This window comes from Heloderma suspectum, chromosome 4 (assembly GCF_057233095.1).
Source record: "Heloderma suspectum isolate Gila_16-S chromosome 4, 16-S_ref, whole genome shotgun sequence".
Taxonomy (NCBI): domain Eukaryota; kingdom Metazoa; phylum Chordata; class Lepidosauria; order Squamata; family Helodermatidae; genus Heloderma; species Heloderma suspectum.
In genome coordinates, this window is record NC_139461.1 from 261,363,748 (window position 1) to 261,381,172 (window position 17,425).

At 41.6% G+C, this 17,425-nt stretch overlaps 1 protein-coding gene across 6 annotated transcripts in view; it reads left to right on the plus strand.

Annotated features, from left to right (window-relative positions):
* Positions 1 to 15,583, plus strand: part of HIPK1 (homeodomain interacting protein kinase 1) — a 54,104-nt gene extending 38,521 nt beyond the window's left edge. For 4 of the 6 annotated variants that reach the window (XM_084853504.1, XM_084853506.1, XM_084853508.1 and 1 more), the window contains exons 11-16: positions 2,870 to 3,012; positions 3,995 to 4,177; positions 5,513 to 5,728; positions 7,015 to 7,247; positions 9,930 to 10,066; positions 10,714 to 15,583. In XM_084853504.1, coding sequence (XP_084709630.1) covers positions 2,870 to 3,012; positions 3,995 to 4,177; positions 5,513 to 5,728; positions 7,015 to 7,247; positions 9,930 to 10,066; positions 10,714 to 11,184 — 1,383 coding nt within the window. In that variant the 3' untranslated portion in view covers positions 11,185 to 15,583. The remainder of the gene's footprint in view (positions 1 to 2,869; positions 3,013 to 3,994; positions 4,178 to 5,512; positions 5,729 to 7,014; positions 7,248 to 9,929; positions 10,067 to 10,713) is intronic. The other 2 variants (XM_084853507.1, XM_084853503.1) reach the window with 1 other exon arrangement.
* The last annotated feature ends 1,842 nt before the right edge of the window (positions 15,584 to 17,425 follow it).

The following is a 17,425-nucleotide window of genomic DNA, read 5'->3' on the forward strand; positions in this document are numbered from 1 at the left end:
TGAGCTCTTACCTTCTAAACAGTTTCTCAGGACAGTTTGTTCTTAAACTCACTAGAGATACTAAAGGAAGCGGCAGTGTACATTTCAAAATTTCCTTTCCTATTCTGGATTTGCCTGGTATTGGATTCATGCCACAAAACAGTCAATTAGAAACCCCAGAATCAGATCAGTGAAGTTTATAGAATCATTGCAGTGCACTTGATACCGTGGTGTCCTCACGTGTCTTGCAAAGCACACTTCCATTTGTTACATACATCATTGTCTTATGTGGCTTTCAACTGATAATTCATGAGCATCTTTCTCTTCCAATGGAGAGAAATGGGGCATTGTTGGCTGTGGTCAGAAAAAAGTCAAGATAAGTAACTGCTTCTCATGGCACTGCAGCTTGTGCACCAGAAAGTGCAATGCAGCAGGCAGGATAGGTTCTTAAAGTTTATCATGCCATGTGCTGAAAAGACCACTAAAGATTTCTTAGGTGTCCTGTCTGCCTCCCCTTATTCAACTCAGGTTGTATTTCAATTGCTGAAACATGTGGAACGCATGTAGCAGAACCTAAATCTTCTGTGACTAGTTACTATCAGAAGGTTATTTGGGGTTTTTCAGACAGTAGGCTAATCTGATCAGTCCTTCTTTGGACTTACTGCTAGGAGATTGAATCCAGCTCTGTATGTGCTCTGCACTTAGTCAAAATTCATTGCCAAGGAAAGCTGAATTCTGAGAGCTGTATAAATTATGCAAATTAAGCACATTGCTGTATTTGCATAGTCCTTTGTGCTTAGGGAAGGGGAGAAGAGCTCTGCAAGGCACTGACCACCTGAACTTCTTTTCTGCTTGGGCCCTCCCTCTTTTCTTAGATTTCTCCAGGCATTGCCTGTGCACTTTCAAACATCTTTGCAGTCTTAAGGATTAGAAACTTGCTTTAACACCCCTCCCGCCCCCAGCTGAGATTCTTGGAATGCTGGATTTTTGCACCCTCTACTAATTTCTGTGATTTTGTGGTGCGGTGGCAGAATACACATCCACCTGACTAAATCCATCTGCCTACTTGGATCCTACTTTTCTCTCTGTGAATTTTGGCTTCTAATAGCCTTTTGCCTGAAGTGCTCACCTTTAGTGCTTTCAACACTTCTCCCTTTTGCCGCTTCATCTAAGTTTGCATTAGCCATTTGCTAAGCTTTGCATATTTTTGTCCCTCCTCTGTCAAAACAGTTCGTCGCTTGGAAGGCCCGATTTCTGCCTCCTGGTGGGACATTAGATCTCGCACTGTATTAAACTCTCTGCTTTGTCTTGTGCAGGTGTTGGCTTTTGGAAAGAGGCATGGTGTGACTTTTAACATAATTCTCTTTTTAAAAAAATAATTCCGCTTGTGTTGGCAGAGGGGTTAGCAGTTATCTGCTTGAAGGCTTCTTGTGTGGAACCAGTGTTTGTAATAAGTGGATCTGTTACTTGCAGAAATATGTCATTTAAAATGGCGCGTGTCCATAGTTTTGCAGTTTGGACCATATGGAATATGTCTATACATGTTGTACTTTGGAAATATTGTTCTGCAGAACTTGTATTGTGCAAAAAAAATTTTGTGTAGGGAAACTACTGTTCCTGAGTGGGTTTGAATGTAAGTGGGACAAGCATGGTACAAAACAGATGTGTTTTGTAGCAGGGGCCAGACTCACAAATACAGTCACCAGTGATTACCATTAATTTAATGTTGATGGCCAGCAGGATGTAGTATATTCCACTATAAGAGTGATAAATAATAAAACAAATTATTAAAGTGTAATAAATTTTAAAGAAGCTGTGAGCATACAGGGAGGCAGAGAATGGACTTCAGATGGCCAAATAATTGCATTTGTTTGCTTGCAACCCTAATAGCCTGACCATGCCTAGAATTCATTGTGAACTCACTGAATTCAACTGGCTTAGGCATGCCTAACATTACATAATAAAACTGCCAGTTTCCTATGGAAATCATTCTGTAGGGAGGGAGGTAAGGAAAGTCTCCCAATTCTTCCTCATTGGCCAGATAGAGGAATTATAGTAATACTGTCTTAAATTGCTGTCATCTTTTGGAATACCTACAGCATCTTATTTCTGTAGTGCCTGATCTATAAAGCAGTTGTTTCCCAAACATTTTGAACTCGGCCCCTCTTTCTAAACTTACACTACCTTCTGCATCCCTTAAACCCTGCACCACTATCTGTTCTGTGATGAGTATGCAGAGATCTGTGTGTGTGTGTGAGTGTGTGTGCGATGTGCATTCATCCTACTGCTGTGTGCAATTATCTGTGGATCAGTGAACTAAATTGATAGGCGATCTTATGGGGGGTGGGGTGAATTTGGACCCCTCCAAAATGGCTCATTTCACACTGAAAATGTTTGTATGCAAGCATCAGTTTCATCTCAAGTACTAATTAAACACTAGCATTAGAAGGGATATAATATCTCTCAAACATATCCTAAAGCCATGCTTTCCCTCCTGGTATCCTGAAGTGCCCCACGGTGGCCTGCCCATAGGATATCAACCACTTCCTTCAAAGCCATTCCAAGTATATCACCTCTGGTGTAGAGCATCCAGTTACGTGCTTTGAAGAGGTGTGTTTGGATACATTTTCTGCAGTACAAATATGAACATCAGACTCCTCCACAGGTGGTCCCTCTGATATAAATGGCAAGCAGAGTGACAGGGAGAGCTTTTTCTCAGCATTCCTTGTTCACTGCCCATTGTAAAATTATTTGCAAAAGTGCAGTGATATGCCTTTATCTCTGCAAGTTATCAGTCTACTAATTTCTTTTACTTTGAACAAATTCACGCACAGCTCTTAAAAAAACTAATCTTAGTAAATCTTTTGTTTTTCTGTTTGCTGTTTTGCAGCAGGCCTGGCCCGGAGGGACCCAGCAGATCCTGTTGCCTTCTACCTGGCAACAAATTCCAGGGGTTGCACTGCACAATTCTGTGCAGCCTACAGCTGTGATTCCAGAGACAATTGGTAGCAACCAGCAGTTAGCTGACTGGAGGTGAGTCTTTTACAAAGTAGAAATCCAGTTGGTATGTAGAACAATACCAAAAGGTGCAGTTTTTCAGACTGTATATTTTTGGGCATGAAATGCAGGGAGATTCAGGGAGATTGGTGAGATTCAGGGAGATTTTGAAAACAAAATCAGCTTTCTGTGTCTCAGAAATATAAAATATGCCCACTGTGAAATGATTGATTAGGATACATTATATTCTGGAAGTAAAAATACTTGAGTCTCTGTAAAACTGTGATATCAGGTGGGGTTTTCTCCAAGTAATTAGTACACTGAAAAAGGTAGTGATTTAACATCTAATTAAAACATCTGATTAACCTTTTTGCACAAAAAATTGAACAGTATTACTCACTGTGTCAGATGGGGTAGAAGTGAAGGTTTTAGTGAGATTCCATGGTCTGGACATCTCTAGCTGATAAGAGTTTCCAGAGTTAGTCAAGTCCAGGTATCTTTTGGAAGCAATGCAAGGCTTACCCGTTTGGGCTGTTTTGTGGCTTCTGTTTAGAAGGCTTGTAACTGTATTTTATATTTTATTGAGAATGTACTAGGAATAAGGATGCTTTCAAATTATATGATTTTGGGAAGCATATGATGCTGGGCTGTTCAGATAGATTGGTGAAACAAAGACAAACATTAGGTAAGACACTTTAGTTGGTATCCAACTGGTGTCTCTCTGCTGGCAGAAGGTGGAATGGGGAGGGGGCAGATTTTAAGTAATTGCACCTCCCCTCTTCAGCCACCCGTGCCACCTCCCACCCTGTTCCGGAGGTTGGGGGACCCAGCAGATTTGCGGGGAGGGGCTGCAGGGGAAGGGGGAATAACTGAAAATCACCCCCCCACACACACACACACACATATCTCACTGACTGGTATCTTCCATCAATTGGATGCCACCATCTAGGAATTGCTGTCTTTTCTACAGTGCCTAAAGAGTAACTAGCATTTGACATTGCCTTCCTGTTTCCTTTAGAAATGCCCACTCACATGGGAATCAGTACAGCACGATCATGCAGCAGCCATCATTGCTGACCAACCACGTGACTCTGGCTACTACCCAGCCTTTGAATGTTGGAGTGGCACATGTCGTGAGGCAGCAGCAAAGTAATGCCGTGCCAGCAAAGAAGAACAAACAGCCATCCCATAGTGCCACAAAGTAAGGACTCCTGGCTGACACTGAGATACATTTCTAGAGAGAAGGAGATAGATAGCACTTTTCAAACAGTCCCTCATTACTTGGACACCCACAAATGTTCTAGGTATTGCCTAGTATGGTAGTAAAGCTACACCCCCCCCCCCAATCTAAATACTTAGGCAGTCCTGGGTAATATTGCTGAACTGTGAACTGTCTCACACAGTTGCCTTAGTTTGGTGCCTACTGGTGCTTCTGTAGTAATATGTCATTGTTGTTCAGTCGTTAAGTCGTGTCCAACTCTTCTTGACCCCATGGACTATAGCAAGCCAGGCCTTTCTGTCCTCCACTCTCTCTCCCGGAGTGTGCTCAAGTTCATATTCATTGCATCAGTGATGCCATCTAGCCATCTCATCCTCTGCCATCCCCTTCTCCTTTGCCTTCAATCTTTTCCAGCATCAGGGTCTTTTCCAGGGAGTTTTCTCTTTGCATTAGGTGGCCACAATATTTGAGCTTCAGTTTCAGTATCTGTCCTTCCAATGAGCACTCAGGGTTGATTTCCTTTAGGATTGACTGATTTGACCTCCTTACAGTTCAGGAGACTCATAAGAGTCTTCTCTAGCACCACAGTTCGAAAGCATCATTTCTTTGGCGCTCAGCCTTCCTTATAGTCCAGCTCTCACAGCCATACATTACTCCTGGGAAAACTATAGCTTTGATTATATGAACCTTTGTCGGCAAGGTGATGTCTGTGCTTCTTACTATGCTGTCTAGGTTTGCCATAGCTTTCCTCCCAAGGAGCAAGCGTCTTTTAATTTCATGGCTACAGTCACCGTCTGTGGTGATCTTGGAGCCCAAGAAAATAAAATCTGTCACTGCTTCCATTTCTTCCCTTTCTATATGCCAGGAAGTGATGGGGCCAGATGCCATGATCTGAGTTTTTTTAATGTTGAGTTTCAAACCAGCTTTTGCACTCTCCACTTTCATCCTCAACAAGAGGCTCTTTAGATCCTCTTCGCTTTCTGCCATTAGGGTGGTATCGTCTGCGTACCTGAGGCTGTTGATAATTCTCCCGGCAATCTTAATTCCGACCTGTGATTCATCCAACCCGGCATTTCTCATGATGTACTTTGCATATAAGTTAAATAAGCAGGGTGACAATATACAGCCTTGGCATGCAGAGTATGAAAACATCTGCAGGCTTCCTACAACTTTTAATGTATATGCTTTATACTGATTTGTACATTATCCTTTGAGTTCAAAGAGTCCAGTGAGTTCAAGTTCCCTCAAAACATAAGCTTTGTTGTGCTTTCAGTAGATGGATTTGTTCATAATAACTGTCATTGTATCTTCCCACAGGCCTGCATCTACATTGGAGGCCATTCCATCTCAAGTCTACTCTCTGATTGGGAGCAGCCCTCTGCGTGCCACATCTTCCTCCTCCAATGCTCTACATCTGGGGCAAGAGCAGCATCAGCCTATTGTTATTCCAGACACTCCCAGCCCCCCAGTCAGTGTAATCACCATCCGCAGTGACACTGATGAAGAGGAGGACAACAAATACAAGCCTGGAAGGTAGAGGTGTATGCTCCTCCCAAGGGGAGCTTCACTAATTCACTTCTTTAGGAATTCCAATAAGAAAGGAAGAGTCAGGAATCAAGAAAGAGTTGGGGCCCATAGCTTAGTAGTAGAGCACATGCTTTGCAAGCAGAAGATCCCAGGTTCAATCCCTGGCATCTCTAGGTAGGGCTGGGGAAAAAGCCCTGCCTGAAACCCTGGAAAGTTTCTGCCAGTCAGCGTTGACAATACTTAGCTAGGTAACCAGTGGTCTGACTCTGATAAGGCAGCTTCCTATGTTCCTCTGCACATAAGAATTGTTAAGCAGGCTGTGCTAAGTTATGGGGCATGATAGATTTTTCATGACTTTGAAGCAGTATAACTGAACACCTGTTTCACAGCTCTAGTTTAGTTAGACGTTCTGGGCTTTATGCTAGAAATATTGGCCTTGGCCCAATCCACAACTCTTCTCTGTCACATCTGAAAGTTGTGGATCATGCTCTGTAGGCTTATTACCTACATTATAAGAGTCAACAGAAATTCAGTGGATATAAAAATAGTCTAATAAAAAGTACTAATCCCATTGCAACTTGAGCTGGTGCACTCCAGAGGGTATTCAAAACAATTTTTAACATAGTGCTTAAAGGAATGGAAATTTGTGCCTTCAAACCTCAGATTTCCTTTCGTTTTGTAGGAAGAAAGAATGTTATCACAGTCCTTTGGCCATAAAAGCTGTAAAACGTTGAGTGAAGCACAGAATTAAACAAAGTTTTCTCGATACGTTAAATTAGAGGGGATAACCAGGGCAGTGCATGAATATGTATTAGCTTAGAGAACTTGTCTTCTGAAAGTGCAGTTATTTGAACAGTGACTCTCTGATCTAAGCCCAGTGTTTGTTAGATTTTGTTCCCATTGAGTTGAATGTCATGGTTTCCCTGGCCATGGGGGAGTTGAGGCCTATACTTCAGAAAATGTGAAGAGTCAGTGTGGTGTAGTGGATAAGTTGATGAAATTGGACTGGTAGACCTGGATTTGTATATTGGCTCACCTGTGTTGCTCACTTTTGGCAAGTCTAATACACTCAGCCAAACCTAACGATAGGATAGTTGTGAGAATGAAATGGGATAGTCCTCATGAGATAGAAATGAATAATGTAGTTCTCAAAACTGAGTGGAACTTGCAGTCATAGTAACACTAAGTAAATAGTATTATTTCTCTTTATCCAACTCATTTGTGCTTCTGAATATTATAGATATGCATTTAGTTCAATGTTGTATTAAAATGGATCAATGTTTTTCTCTTAGCTTGGGCATGAAGCAGAGATCCAATGTCATCAGCTATGTTACAGTTAATGACTCCCCTGATTCAGACTCCTCACTGAATAGTCCCTATGCATCGGATGCGCTTTCCACACTCAGGAGCTCTGGGGGTGCACTGGAGCCAAGCAGAGGGGCAGCTGAAAGCTCCAGCTCCCGTACCATTATTGTGCCTCTGAAAACACAGCTCAGTGACTGCATTGTCGCCACCCAGGCCTCAGGTAAGCCTGATTTGCCTACAGAACCATCCGTCATGAAGCAGATTTTTTATTTCTGTCTGTTTTTGCTCAAAAGTGTGTCTGTATCATCTGTGAACAATTGGTCTCCACAGCTTTCATAACCATTATCCCAAATGTAGAAATAGGAAGCACAGACAGAGCTGTTAGCTTCAGGGCTTTGCCAAATGATAGGTATTTAAGAGTAAGCTGTTTGGGGATTTGGGGTTCTTTAAAATTCTTTATTTTGGAGAGAGAGAGAAAATAAAAGCACAGAAACCACAGTTATCCCCTTCAAAATAATAAAAGACACATAAACAAACAGGGGTGCTTGGGAACCAAAGGTTTCTCTCCACAACAATGTATGTGTGTGTGTGTGCGCGCGCGCCAGTGCTCGCTCTCTCTCTCTCTCTCTGCTTATTCATATTTACTTACTGACACCTTGCCTACTAAGTGACAGTTCTTGGGGCATCTTACAATATATTTAAAATACAATAAAACACACAAAGGTTACTAGGGAGGGCAAAGGTGTATACAAAACCTCCCCCCATCCAATATTTTCAAACTATTACCTTTCCCAACTATTCACACAGTTGGTCATAACTCTAGCATGCAAACATGTCAATAATAATAAATAATAATATACATTATGACATCCTTTTGAGTGTCTTATATAGGGAGGTTGCCCTGCCATATGATCCACTTCTCAGAGGTATCTAGATTCAGGTAGTGTGGAATCATCAGAACCTATTCTAGCATTGAAATCTTCAGCCATTAAAACTTGTGCAGATGGAAACATTGCCTCAACGTTAAATATCATTCCAGCTGTCCCTGCTGAGTTTCCTTCTCAGATAGGTGTCGACATGGAGGAAGGTAGATGATAAGCAGCCAAATCTGTTAATGGCTATTCTTGATCAGAATTGACATAGCAATGGTTTCACAACTACCTCCACATTAAAAGCTGCAGAAACCAGACAAAGTAGCCCTGCTCTAGGCCTTCCAGTAGTTGTCGCAGAGATTGCTGTCAGAGAGAAGGCAATATATCCGTTAAGCATTAACTATTCACAAGCTCAGGTCTCTGTTAACATCTCTCCCTCTAAATTTTTATGACACCTTTAAGGGTGGAACACTTCAAAGGCAGTGTACAAGATAAAAACAGACAATACAAAATAATAGAATTCAATAAAAACAATGCCAATAAATAAAACCAGCAGCCCAGAAATTTAAAATGGCCAGAGAAAACAGGTGGGTCTTCTCAACTTTCTTGAAGACTTGCAAAGAATGGGCCTGGCAAACCCCCAATGGAAGCTCATTTCAGTGGTATGGGGCTACTGTCACCCTACCCCCCTACTCGTCATCCTAACTGTCCTTGGCAGTGGGCAAGTGAAAAGGGCCTCTGTTGATGACCTCACAGTGCAGGTAGGCTAGTACAGGTGAAAGGTGCTCTTTCAGGTAATTTGGGCCTAAACCCTTTAAGGTTTTAAAGGTTAAAACCAGCACTTTAAATTGGGCTTGGAAACGTACTGGCAATCAGTGCGGCTGGTGTGTTATCAGCATCACATGAACTGACTGCCCAGCCCCCACCAATATTCAGGCAACTGTATTCTGCAGCAGTTGGAACTTTACAAACTGCCTTTAAAGACAGCCCCTTGTAGAGCACATTGCAGTAATCCAGCCTGGATGTCACCAGAGCATGAATAACAGAGGGAAGATCAGCCCTCTCCAGATTAGGGTCGCAGTTGTTGTACTAGCCTAAGCTGGTAAAAAGTATTCCTGGCCACCGCTGCCATCTGAGCTTCCCCAGTTAGCATTGAGTCCAAGAGGACTCTCAAACTGCACACTTGGTCCTTTATGGAGAGTGCAACTCCGTCTATCACCAGAAGTATTCCTGTGTTCAGATTGGTTGATTTCCCTGTCCACAGTACTTCTGTCTTGTCTGGATTAAGTCTCAGTTTGTTTACCTTCTTCCATCCGAAAACACACTGGTTCAAGAGTTCAACAGCCTCCCTAGGATCATTAGTGAGAAATGAGAGGTGGAACCAAGTGTCATCTGTGTATTGATGCCACTTTAGCCCAAACCTCAGTTTGACTTCCCTTGGTGGCTTCATGTAGATGTTGAAAAGCATAGGGGACAGGATGGAACCTTGTGGCACGATGCAGGGCAGTGGTGGAACAGAAGGCCCCAAGTACCGCCTTCTGAGACCATTCGTCCAGGAACGACTGGAAACACCATAATATTGTGGCCCGTACGCCCAACCCAGATAAACCTGGTCAAAGAAAATACTGCTACGTTTAGCTAAAATAATTTCTTAGAAAGCCTAAGAGAGGGATCAAAAGTAGGAGAAAAAATGGGATACATATCACGAATAAATGTTAGATCAAGGGCTGGGATTTACAGAACTGCACAATTAGTCTGTGCACCTAGTGGGGGTCTGAGCTTGTCTTTCAACAATCCCCCCCCACCCTTTGCAGGGCAAACCAGTTTTGAACATAAGAGTTGCTTTCAAAAGTCATTTGTGATATGACATTGGTCTGTTGTTGGGGGTGGGGAGGATTAAAATACTCTTCTGGGCGTATCTGAGCTCCTGGGTTTAAAGTAGATCTTTGGATCCCAGCCACAGAACCTAGTTTTCTTTGTTTTAAAAAGTAGGATATCCTGTGGACTAAACTCTGTGGTTATCATTGCAGGTGTCCTGAGTAGCCTGAGCAAGGTCAAGCCTGTGGCATCCGTAAGTGGGCAAACATCAGGGTGCTGTATCACGCCAACAGGATACCGGCAACACCGGGTGGTGACAAATGGTGTACAGCCGCTCAACCTTAGCCAGGTAAGCAGGGCTCTTCTGTCTGCCAGATTCTGCTGTGGTGTTAGACTATCAGCAATGGCCCGACATTGAAACATAGTAAAGGAACAGAGAAGAATGCTCCAAATGATAAGAAGGGAATTAGCCTAGATGGGAATTTCAAGGAGCAGAAGTACTGGGACAGGTTTGATCTCAATAACTATTTCACTTCATGTGTCTATGTTCTGGAGCAAAGTTAGGTTCCTCACATAGAGATGTAGATTCGACAAGTGTTGCACAACAGATCTGCAAGGCATCATTTCCACCAGCATGTGTCAGGAGGCACCCTTTTGCCTTCCTGCCCTCTACACCACATAAAAATTTGTGGGTTGCAGTGGTATCCAGCTTTTGCGCCAGACTAGCTGCTGGAGAGTCTGCAGTGTCAGCCTAGCTTGGAAACAAGCTTGCCAATCACACTTCCTCTTTGTTTCTAGCCAAGTGTTTTTGGCTGAAACGTTGCCGTTCTAATGAATCTCCATCTCCCTTTAGGATTGAGTAGGCTTGCACTGTTACGTTGTTACTTTGAATAAGCACCAGTAGTAATTGGTCTAGATCACTAACTCTGAATAAAGAGTTCTGCACATAATGTCTTTGTGAATGCTTTCTCAACACCCATTTCCCCTGCTTTGCAGAACCAGCAAGCAACTGTACTGGCCTCACAGGAGAGAAGTGGAAACCCAGCTCCACGCAGACAGCAGGCCTATGTTGCTCCCCTGCCAACAACAATCGCTCAGGCTCCCTACACGTTCCAGCACAGCAGCCCAGTGCACCCCCACTTGGCAGCAGCAACAGCGAGCCAGCCTCACATGTATACCTACGCACCATCTACTGCTGCCACGCTGGGCTCCACCAACTCCATTGCTCATCTCTTTTCCCCTCAGGGCTCCTCCAGGCACACCGCATACACAACCCATCCGAGCACTCTCGTGCACCAGGTCCCCGTCAGTGTGGGACCCAGCTTGCTAACCTCTGCCAACGTAGCACCTACTCAGTATCAACATCAGTTTGCCACCCAGTCCTACATTGGTGCTTCCAGAGGATCTGCTATTTACACTGGATATCCACTAAGCCCTACCAAGATCAATCAGTACTCTTACTTGTAGTTCTTGGGGCAGGGTTGACAGTAATCATTCCCAGCTTGATGATAGAAGTGAAGAGATCTGCAGTAGGTTTTGCAATATTCTGACAGCTCTGCAACAGGAACCTCTGTGGAATTAGCGGATGATAACGGGGGGCCACCTCTCTCTTGTTGACAATTCTCTTTATGCTCTCCAGAGTCTGGTTGTACTGTTGGAGGAGGCCTGCTGTGTGGGGGAAGCTCAGGTAATGACTGGGCAGAACCTTTTGGATCTCATTTACATTCAGATTTTACAGTTAATTTTTATGGATGCTTTAAAAACAACAACTAAGGCCTGAACCCCATTTTATTTAAAGCTATTGTTATGCTAATCAGAAGAGAAAAGGAAATCAAGGACTTTTTGAAAAAGCTGTTTGTTTGTTTTTTAAAAAAAACTCTTATACTTACCTAGTACTTGTTTAAATTATTTTAGCAGCTTGCACAAATCCATATTGCCACTAAAAATGCACATTTAACTCTAGGTTGCTAGGGCAGTTTTATAAACTTGAGTTAGTATTTTAAAGTTAATTTTGTAGTTCACATTCTTGATAGGCAATAGCTGAATTCTGCAAAAGCAGTTATTCTCTGCACCCCCTTTTGTCTCTCTGTGTGGGGGGGTGTATATCCCCAGTTTTAGTTTTAATTCTTTCTGTTCACTAAGGCTAGTATAGCAGTTTGCTTTGTTCACAGTTCCCATTTAAACTATGAATCTTTTTATTCTTGTAATGTGTGAATCTCCAAAATGAAGTTGAGAGGGGTTTTGTTTGTTTTTATAATTGCAGAAGCAATGAACTATATATGAGATCACAATCTATATTATGGTTTGACTGTTTTGCTGGAAAGCTCTTGTTCTCATCTGAAAATGCATAGGCATGCATTATTTTTTTGAGGGCAGAAGCCACTGGGGACTTCATCTGATGAGGCCTCACTGAAATGAATAGGAGATGCACATCACCTGTTCGTTTCCACAGACTTCATCAGTAGCTCAGGCCTTTAGTTTATACCCTTTCACTTTCATTTTTAAAAATAACATTTGGAGCTGGATTCCTTTCCCAGAAATGCAGGGACCTCTTTCCCATCATGTTTTTTCTTGCCATTTAGCTGAGGTCCATTTAGCTGAGGAATCCAAAATTCGCCAAAACATCAACCTACTGATATCTACAACTTTTTATACTCCTGCAAGCATATCCCTCTGGGACTTTGTTGGCAGAAAACTTTAAAGCGCTCTTATTAAGACTTGTATACAGTAAGTGCATGTAGGAATTGCAAAAACATGACACACAAATTGCAGATTTTAAAGGTTTATTACTGAATTTAAAACTATTTTAGAAGTTTTGTAATGGTGGTGTTTTAATATTTTACAAAAAATGAAATATGTACATACTGATTAGAACAAAATATAACAAGCAAAATTTCCTGCTAATCCCAAATGTTCTGTCTTTGTAATCAAAACGTGTAGTGATTATACTTGAACTCTGTACTTAGTGTTTGTCTAACTCTTAAATGTTTCTGGGGATGAAATTGATCTATTCCTTTGTATTTAAACCAAAATGAGTTGATACATGTTGGAATGTATGTGAAATAATGCAATCGTCTAGAGCTCATCACTGTAGCACTGAGAGAAAAAAAATGGAGCCGCATGAGAGACAAGGATACCTTCTGATTTGTTTTGCACAGGTATGTGTGACTGGTGTGTCTCCCCCCCTCCCCCAAATATTGTAGTGCCTTAAATGATTATGTAGTGTGACTAGAGTTTACAGTGAGCTTGCCTTATGATGGACCAGCAAGCCCCTCCGCTCTCCGTCAAACTGAAGCAATTCATTGAGCATATCCAACTGAGGATAGAAATAAGTGGCAAAAATATGTTGCTTTAAATTTCAATGCCAACATAAAAGGAGCTATGAGCATGATCCAGCCAAAGTTGAGTACTTTTAAGTTCCATTGATCTGAATTAGAAAGTTAGGGGCATCCTAACTTGCTCCCATGGACATTGATGGCTGAAATTGAATAGCAAGCCAAACCATGGTTTATGCTCACCATTTGACCCAGTTCACACACAACTGGCAAATCGTGGGTTAATTAATTAACCTATGATTTGCCACCGTTATGTGAAAACAGGGCCGTTATTTAAAACTCAGATCATGGGATTAGTTCCTACAGCCAAACAGTGGTGCAAAGCTATTCATCTGCTTCTGTTTTCTGTCCTCCGAGTGTTCAGATTCATGCATTTGTAAATTCCCTCCTCCATGGTACAGTAGCCTCAGGAGGCAGAGTGATCACTATAACTTAAGGTCTGTTGATTCAAACAACATGCCAACCATAGCTAGCACAAACCATGGCTTGCAAACATGCTTCAAATCATTCTCTGATTTTGTGGCCAATTATAAACCATGGTTTGTCAATACAAACATGACAAACTTTAGTTAATCTTCCTTAACCGTGGCTTGGCGTGATGTCTAAATTGAGCCAATGAGACCTAAGAGTACTTCAGTTTAGCTGGATTGTGTCCTAGGTGTTTTATTTGGAGTAAAGCTTCCCCTCTCCCTCAAAATGTTACCTATACTGTTAGCTGTTGATGCATCTTTAATAGGATATTGTGCTGGGAATGCATTGGGAAATTTATCTGATGTTGCAGAGGTGATTAAGCACGTGCAATTACTTTTCCTTAGATTATATTGTAACATTATCTCCCCCCACCCCCTTGTGTGTAGCAGATAATCCTTGTAAATTATTACTAGTTTGGTGTTAAGAACTTTCGATACCAAAGAGAGCCTGCTGGAAAGCACATAATATTCTGAAGTTTTATTTAACACCACTAGTAATGTGGCGCTTTTGGGAAGGGTTGACAGCGGTAGCACTTGGTGTTGTGAGGAAATGCGCACTTTACCTGGCCTGCTGGTAGTGTGCTTTTAAATCTCACTTGATTTCATGGATTCTATCAAACTACTGTTTGTTTCACCACTGCCATTATGCAGAGAAATGATCTTGGCCAAATGAAGAATAAACTGGCTTGGAGAGTGGTATTGCTACAGCAATAAAAGGCTTTGACAGCCTTGAAAACCCAGTTTGTGCTCTGTCCAGTCTGGATCATAAGGTTAGTTTTGGTACATTACAAAGAATTCAGAAATGGCAAACCCATTTCTGAAACATGCATAATAGCATGCCATAGCCTAGCCCAAATGTGAACAGCTTGTAAAATAATACAGGGCAATAATCCTGACCCCACTGAAGTGAGGAGAGGGGCTTTGCTAATACTTTCAGTGAGGACAATATTTGAGTGATCTTAAAGCCACTTATCCCAAATAGGACTAAGTAGTTTGTGGACAACAAGCCTTACAGCTTCCCTTATAATGAGGAACTTGTTGTCTCGGGCAATAGAGGAGAGTGGTTGGTGAACACCGTGACTAACCGTGAACCTTTCTACTGTACTCTTGTTTGTTGTTTTAATCTTTTTCCTCAGTATTGATGTGAGGATAATCAAGGAATTTCAGTTATTTACATCATTGGTGTCAACAGTGCTTTCTGTTGCTGTAACATTATCAGAATCGTTTTCTGCTTAGTGTCAAGCCCATTTTAATTATTTTTTCCTCCCCAAATTCTGTGGCCTGTGTGCCAGTCTACCCCACAGAAATTCTGAAAACCTTTTTTTTTTACAATTGCAAAAGTAGGGCATTTCCAGTATAGACAAAACTTCTAGTTAATCTGCTGGGAGAATATTGCAAAATATTGGCCTAAAAATTCTGGCCTCCAAAGTAACATAGGAAGTGTTTTTCCAAGATGCAAAACACTTTGTTTACCTAAAGTGTAATTAGAGCCCATCAGTGTTAAGTGATACAAACCATTTCCTAAAGACTTCCCCCAGAGGTCTAGGTTCTGGCCATTTCAGTGATTTTCCCCATAGATCATATACTTTGCAGCTCTGGAACTAGCCAAGCATGTACTGATGGTTCTGCCCTACTAGGCATCTCATAAAGAGCAGATGAAGTGGCAACTTTATGTTTGGACTGTGTTGCTTCTGTCTGCAGGTGGGGCCTCATGTGATGGAATGTTCCACCATCCAAAACAAATGATCCCTTGTACATACCGAGCTAAGTTATCATATAGTCTAGAACCAGTGTACCATTTTTGGTAGAATGGCGGGGTACAAGTCAAATAAATTTCCTCTAATGGTTAGTTTTCCCTTGTACAAGGATCTTGTTTGTATGGTGGAACATTCAGTCATGTGAGCCCCTGGCTTCATGGTCTAGTTACGATACATTTGCTGCTTCCTATGTTCTTTTGTGGGGCCTTAGAACCTAATGGGACTTAGGTGCCTCCTTTTCTCCCAGTGCATATCCAGCTTGCCTCACTGTGGATGGAGAGATGTAAGATGATAGGTAGCCTCACCGCTGTGCAGCCTATATGGGAATTAACATACGATTTTGTCCACAAAACTAACATATTTCAAAAATAAATCTCCTTTACGAATCAATTTGGAATCCCCACACCATGCTGAGCCTGCATTTTTGCATGCAGCTGAACATGTGCACAAGTCCTGTTGAAATCTGTGGGACATACATGTATGCAGCTGTGTTCAGTTCTGCAGTTTGTTTTCAGTAAAACCTGCCTTTTTGTAATGATGAGAGAATATATATTTCATCTAGTCATTCCTGTGATTAGTTAATCCAATTACTTAATGTTCCTGATAGCTGAACTCTCTCATCACAGCTGTTGATACTCCACTGCAAAAGCAACTTCAGAGCTTTATTGCTTGCACATAGTTGACCAGTGCAGTACTATACCTCTGACTCAAAACAAACAAATACATGAAACTTAAATTGCTTCTAGGTGACTGGGATTGGCACAGCCCTGCTTTCTCATTTTAATTTTTAACTTATGAATGGTGCCGCATGTTGACATAGTTGTTTGTTTGTTGCTAAACTTTATATAATGTGTGATTTCAGATTCAGCTTGAACTATTATCTAACTCACTACATGTAGCAGTGCATTATATGTAATGTTAGTATTTCTGCTTGAATCCTTGGTATTGCAATGGAATTCCTACTTTATTAAATGTATTTGATATGCTAGTTTACTGTGTAGAATTTAACTTTTTTCTGGTTGTGCTCTTCATTTTTACAAGCCGCTAGATAAAGGTAGTTTCTGACAATTACTGATCTATGTTTGTATTGCCAATGTACTTAGGGGGTAATGTAAAAATCATTTTAACAAAAGGAAATACAGATATTTAAAAAATTTAATACTAACTATATGGGGAAAGGGTCCATTGTGAAAACATAGTTTATCTTTGGATTCAATGTTTGTCTTTGGTTTTACAAAGTAGCTTGTATTTTAAGTATTTTCTACATAATATGGTAAAAATGTAGAACAATTGCAATGCATCAATAAAAAAGGGTTAATTTTCTGTACTCTATTAATTTTCTGGTTTTGGACTCGTGTTATAGATGAAAGCCCCCAAAGTTAATTGAAATACTTTTTTTAAAATCAAAATTCTGTGCCAAGATAAACTGAGTGTGCAAACTAAGGGTGGTGTGTGTCTGTGTGTTTCACAATTAGGCTGCAATCTTCCACTTATCTGGAAGTGAGCCCCATTGATCTCCATGGGACTTACTTTAGAGTAGATATGTATAGGATTGTGCTTTTAATTGCTGTTAGTCATGGGAAGGGGCAAGCACCAATATCTGGCCCTGAAGCACTGCTGTTTGAGCATTAGAAATCCAGTGAGTGCTCCTTGCCTTTGCAGATTTTATCAGACATTACCTACACATTTTCAAGCATATCTTCATATCCATATGGACTAAATACTTGCGTTTTTTAAAAATGGAAGCTTATCAGGGGTCCCCAACCCTTTTGGGTCAGTGGGCACATTTGGATTTTTTTGAGAGAATGTTGTGGACACTCACAAAATGGCTGCCATGGGAGGGCTTGCCCCTTCATGAAGTAGCTGCCATGGGGGGCATGGTTGGTCACAAAACACTCATTTCCCAGAAGGCAAGCTGGTGAGACAAAGTAAAGTAATTTGCCCAAGGACCCAAGCACAAAGAAGAGGTGGGGTCTGAGGTCCAAACAGAAAACCACTCTCTTGTACCCAAATAAAGATGGTCCTAAAGGGCAGCACTTCACTTTGCAGCATGCCAGCCTCCCAGTGTAAAAAAAGCTTTTATTTAAAAGAAAAGGCTTAAGAAATAAAATAAATCAGGAGGGGTGGGGAGCCTGGTACACTCCAA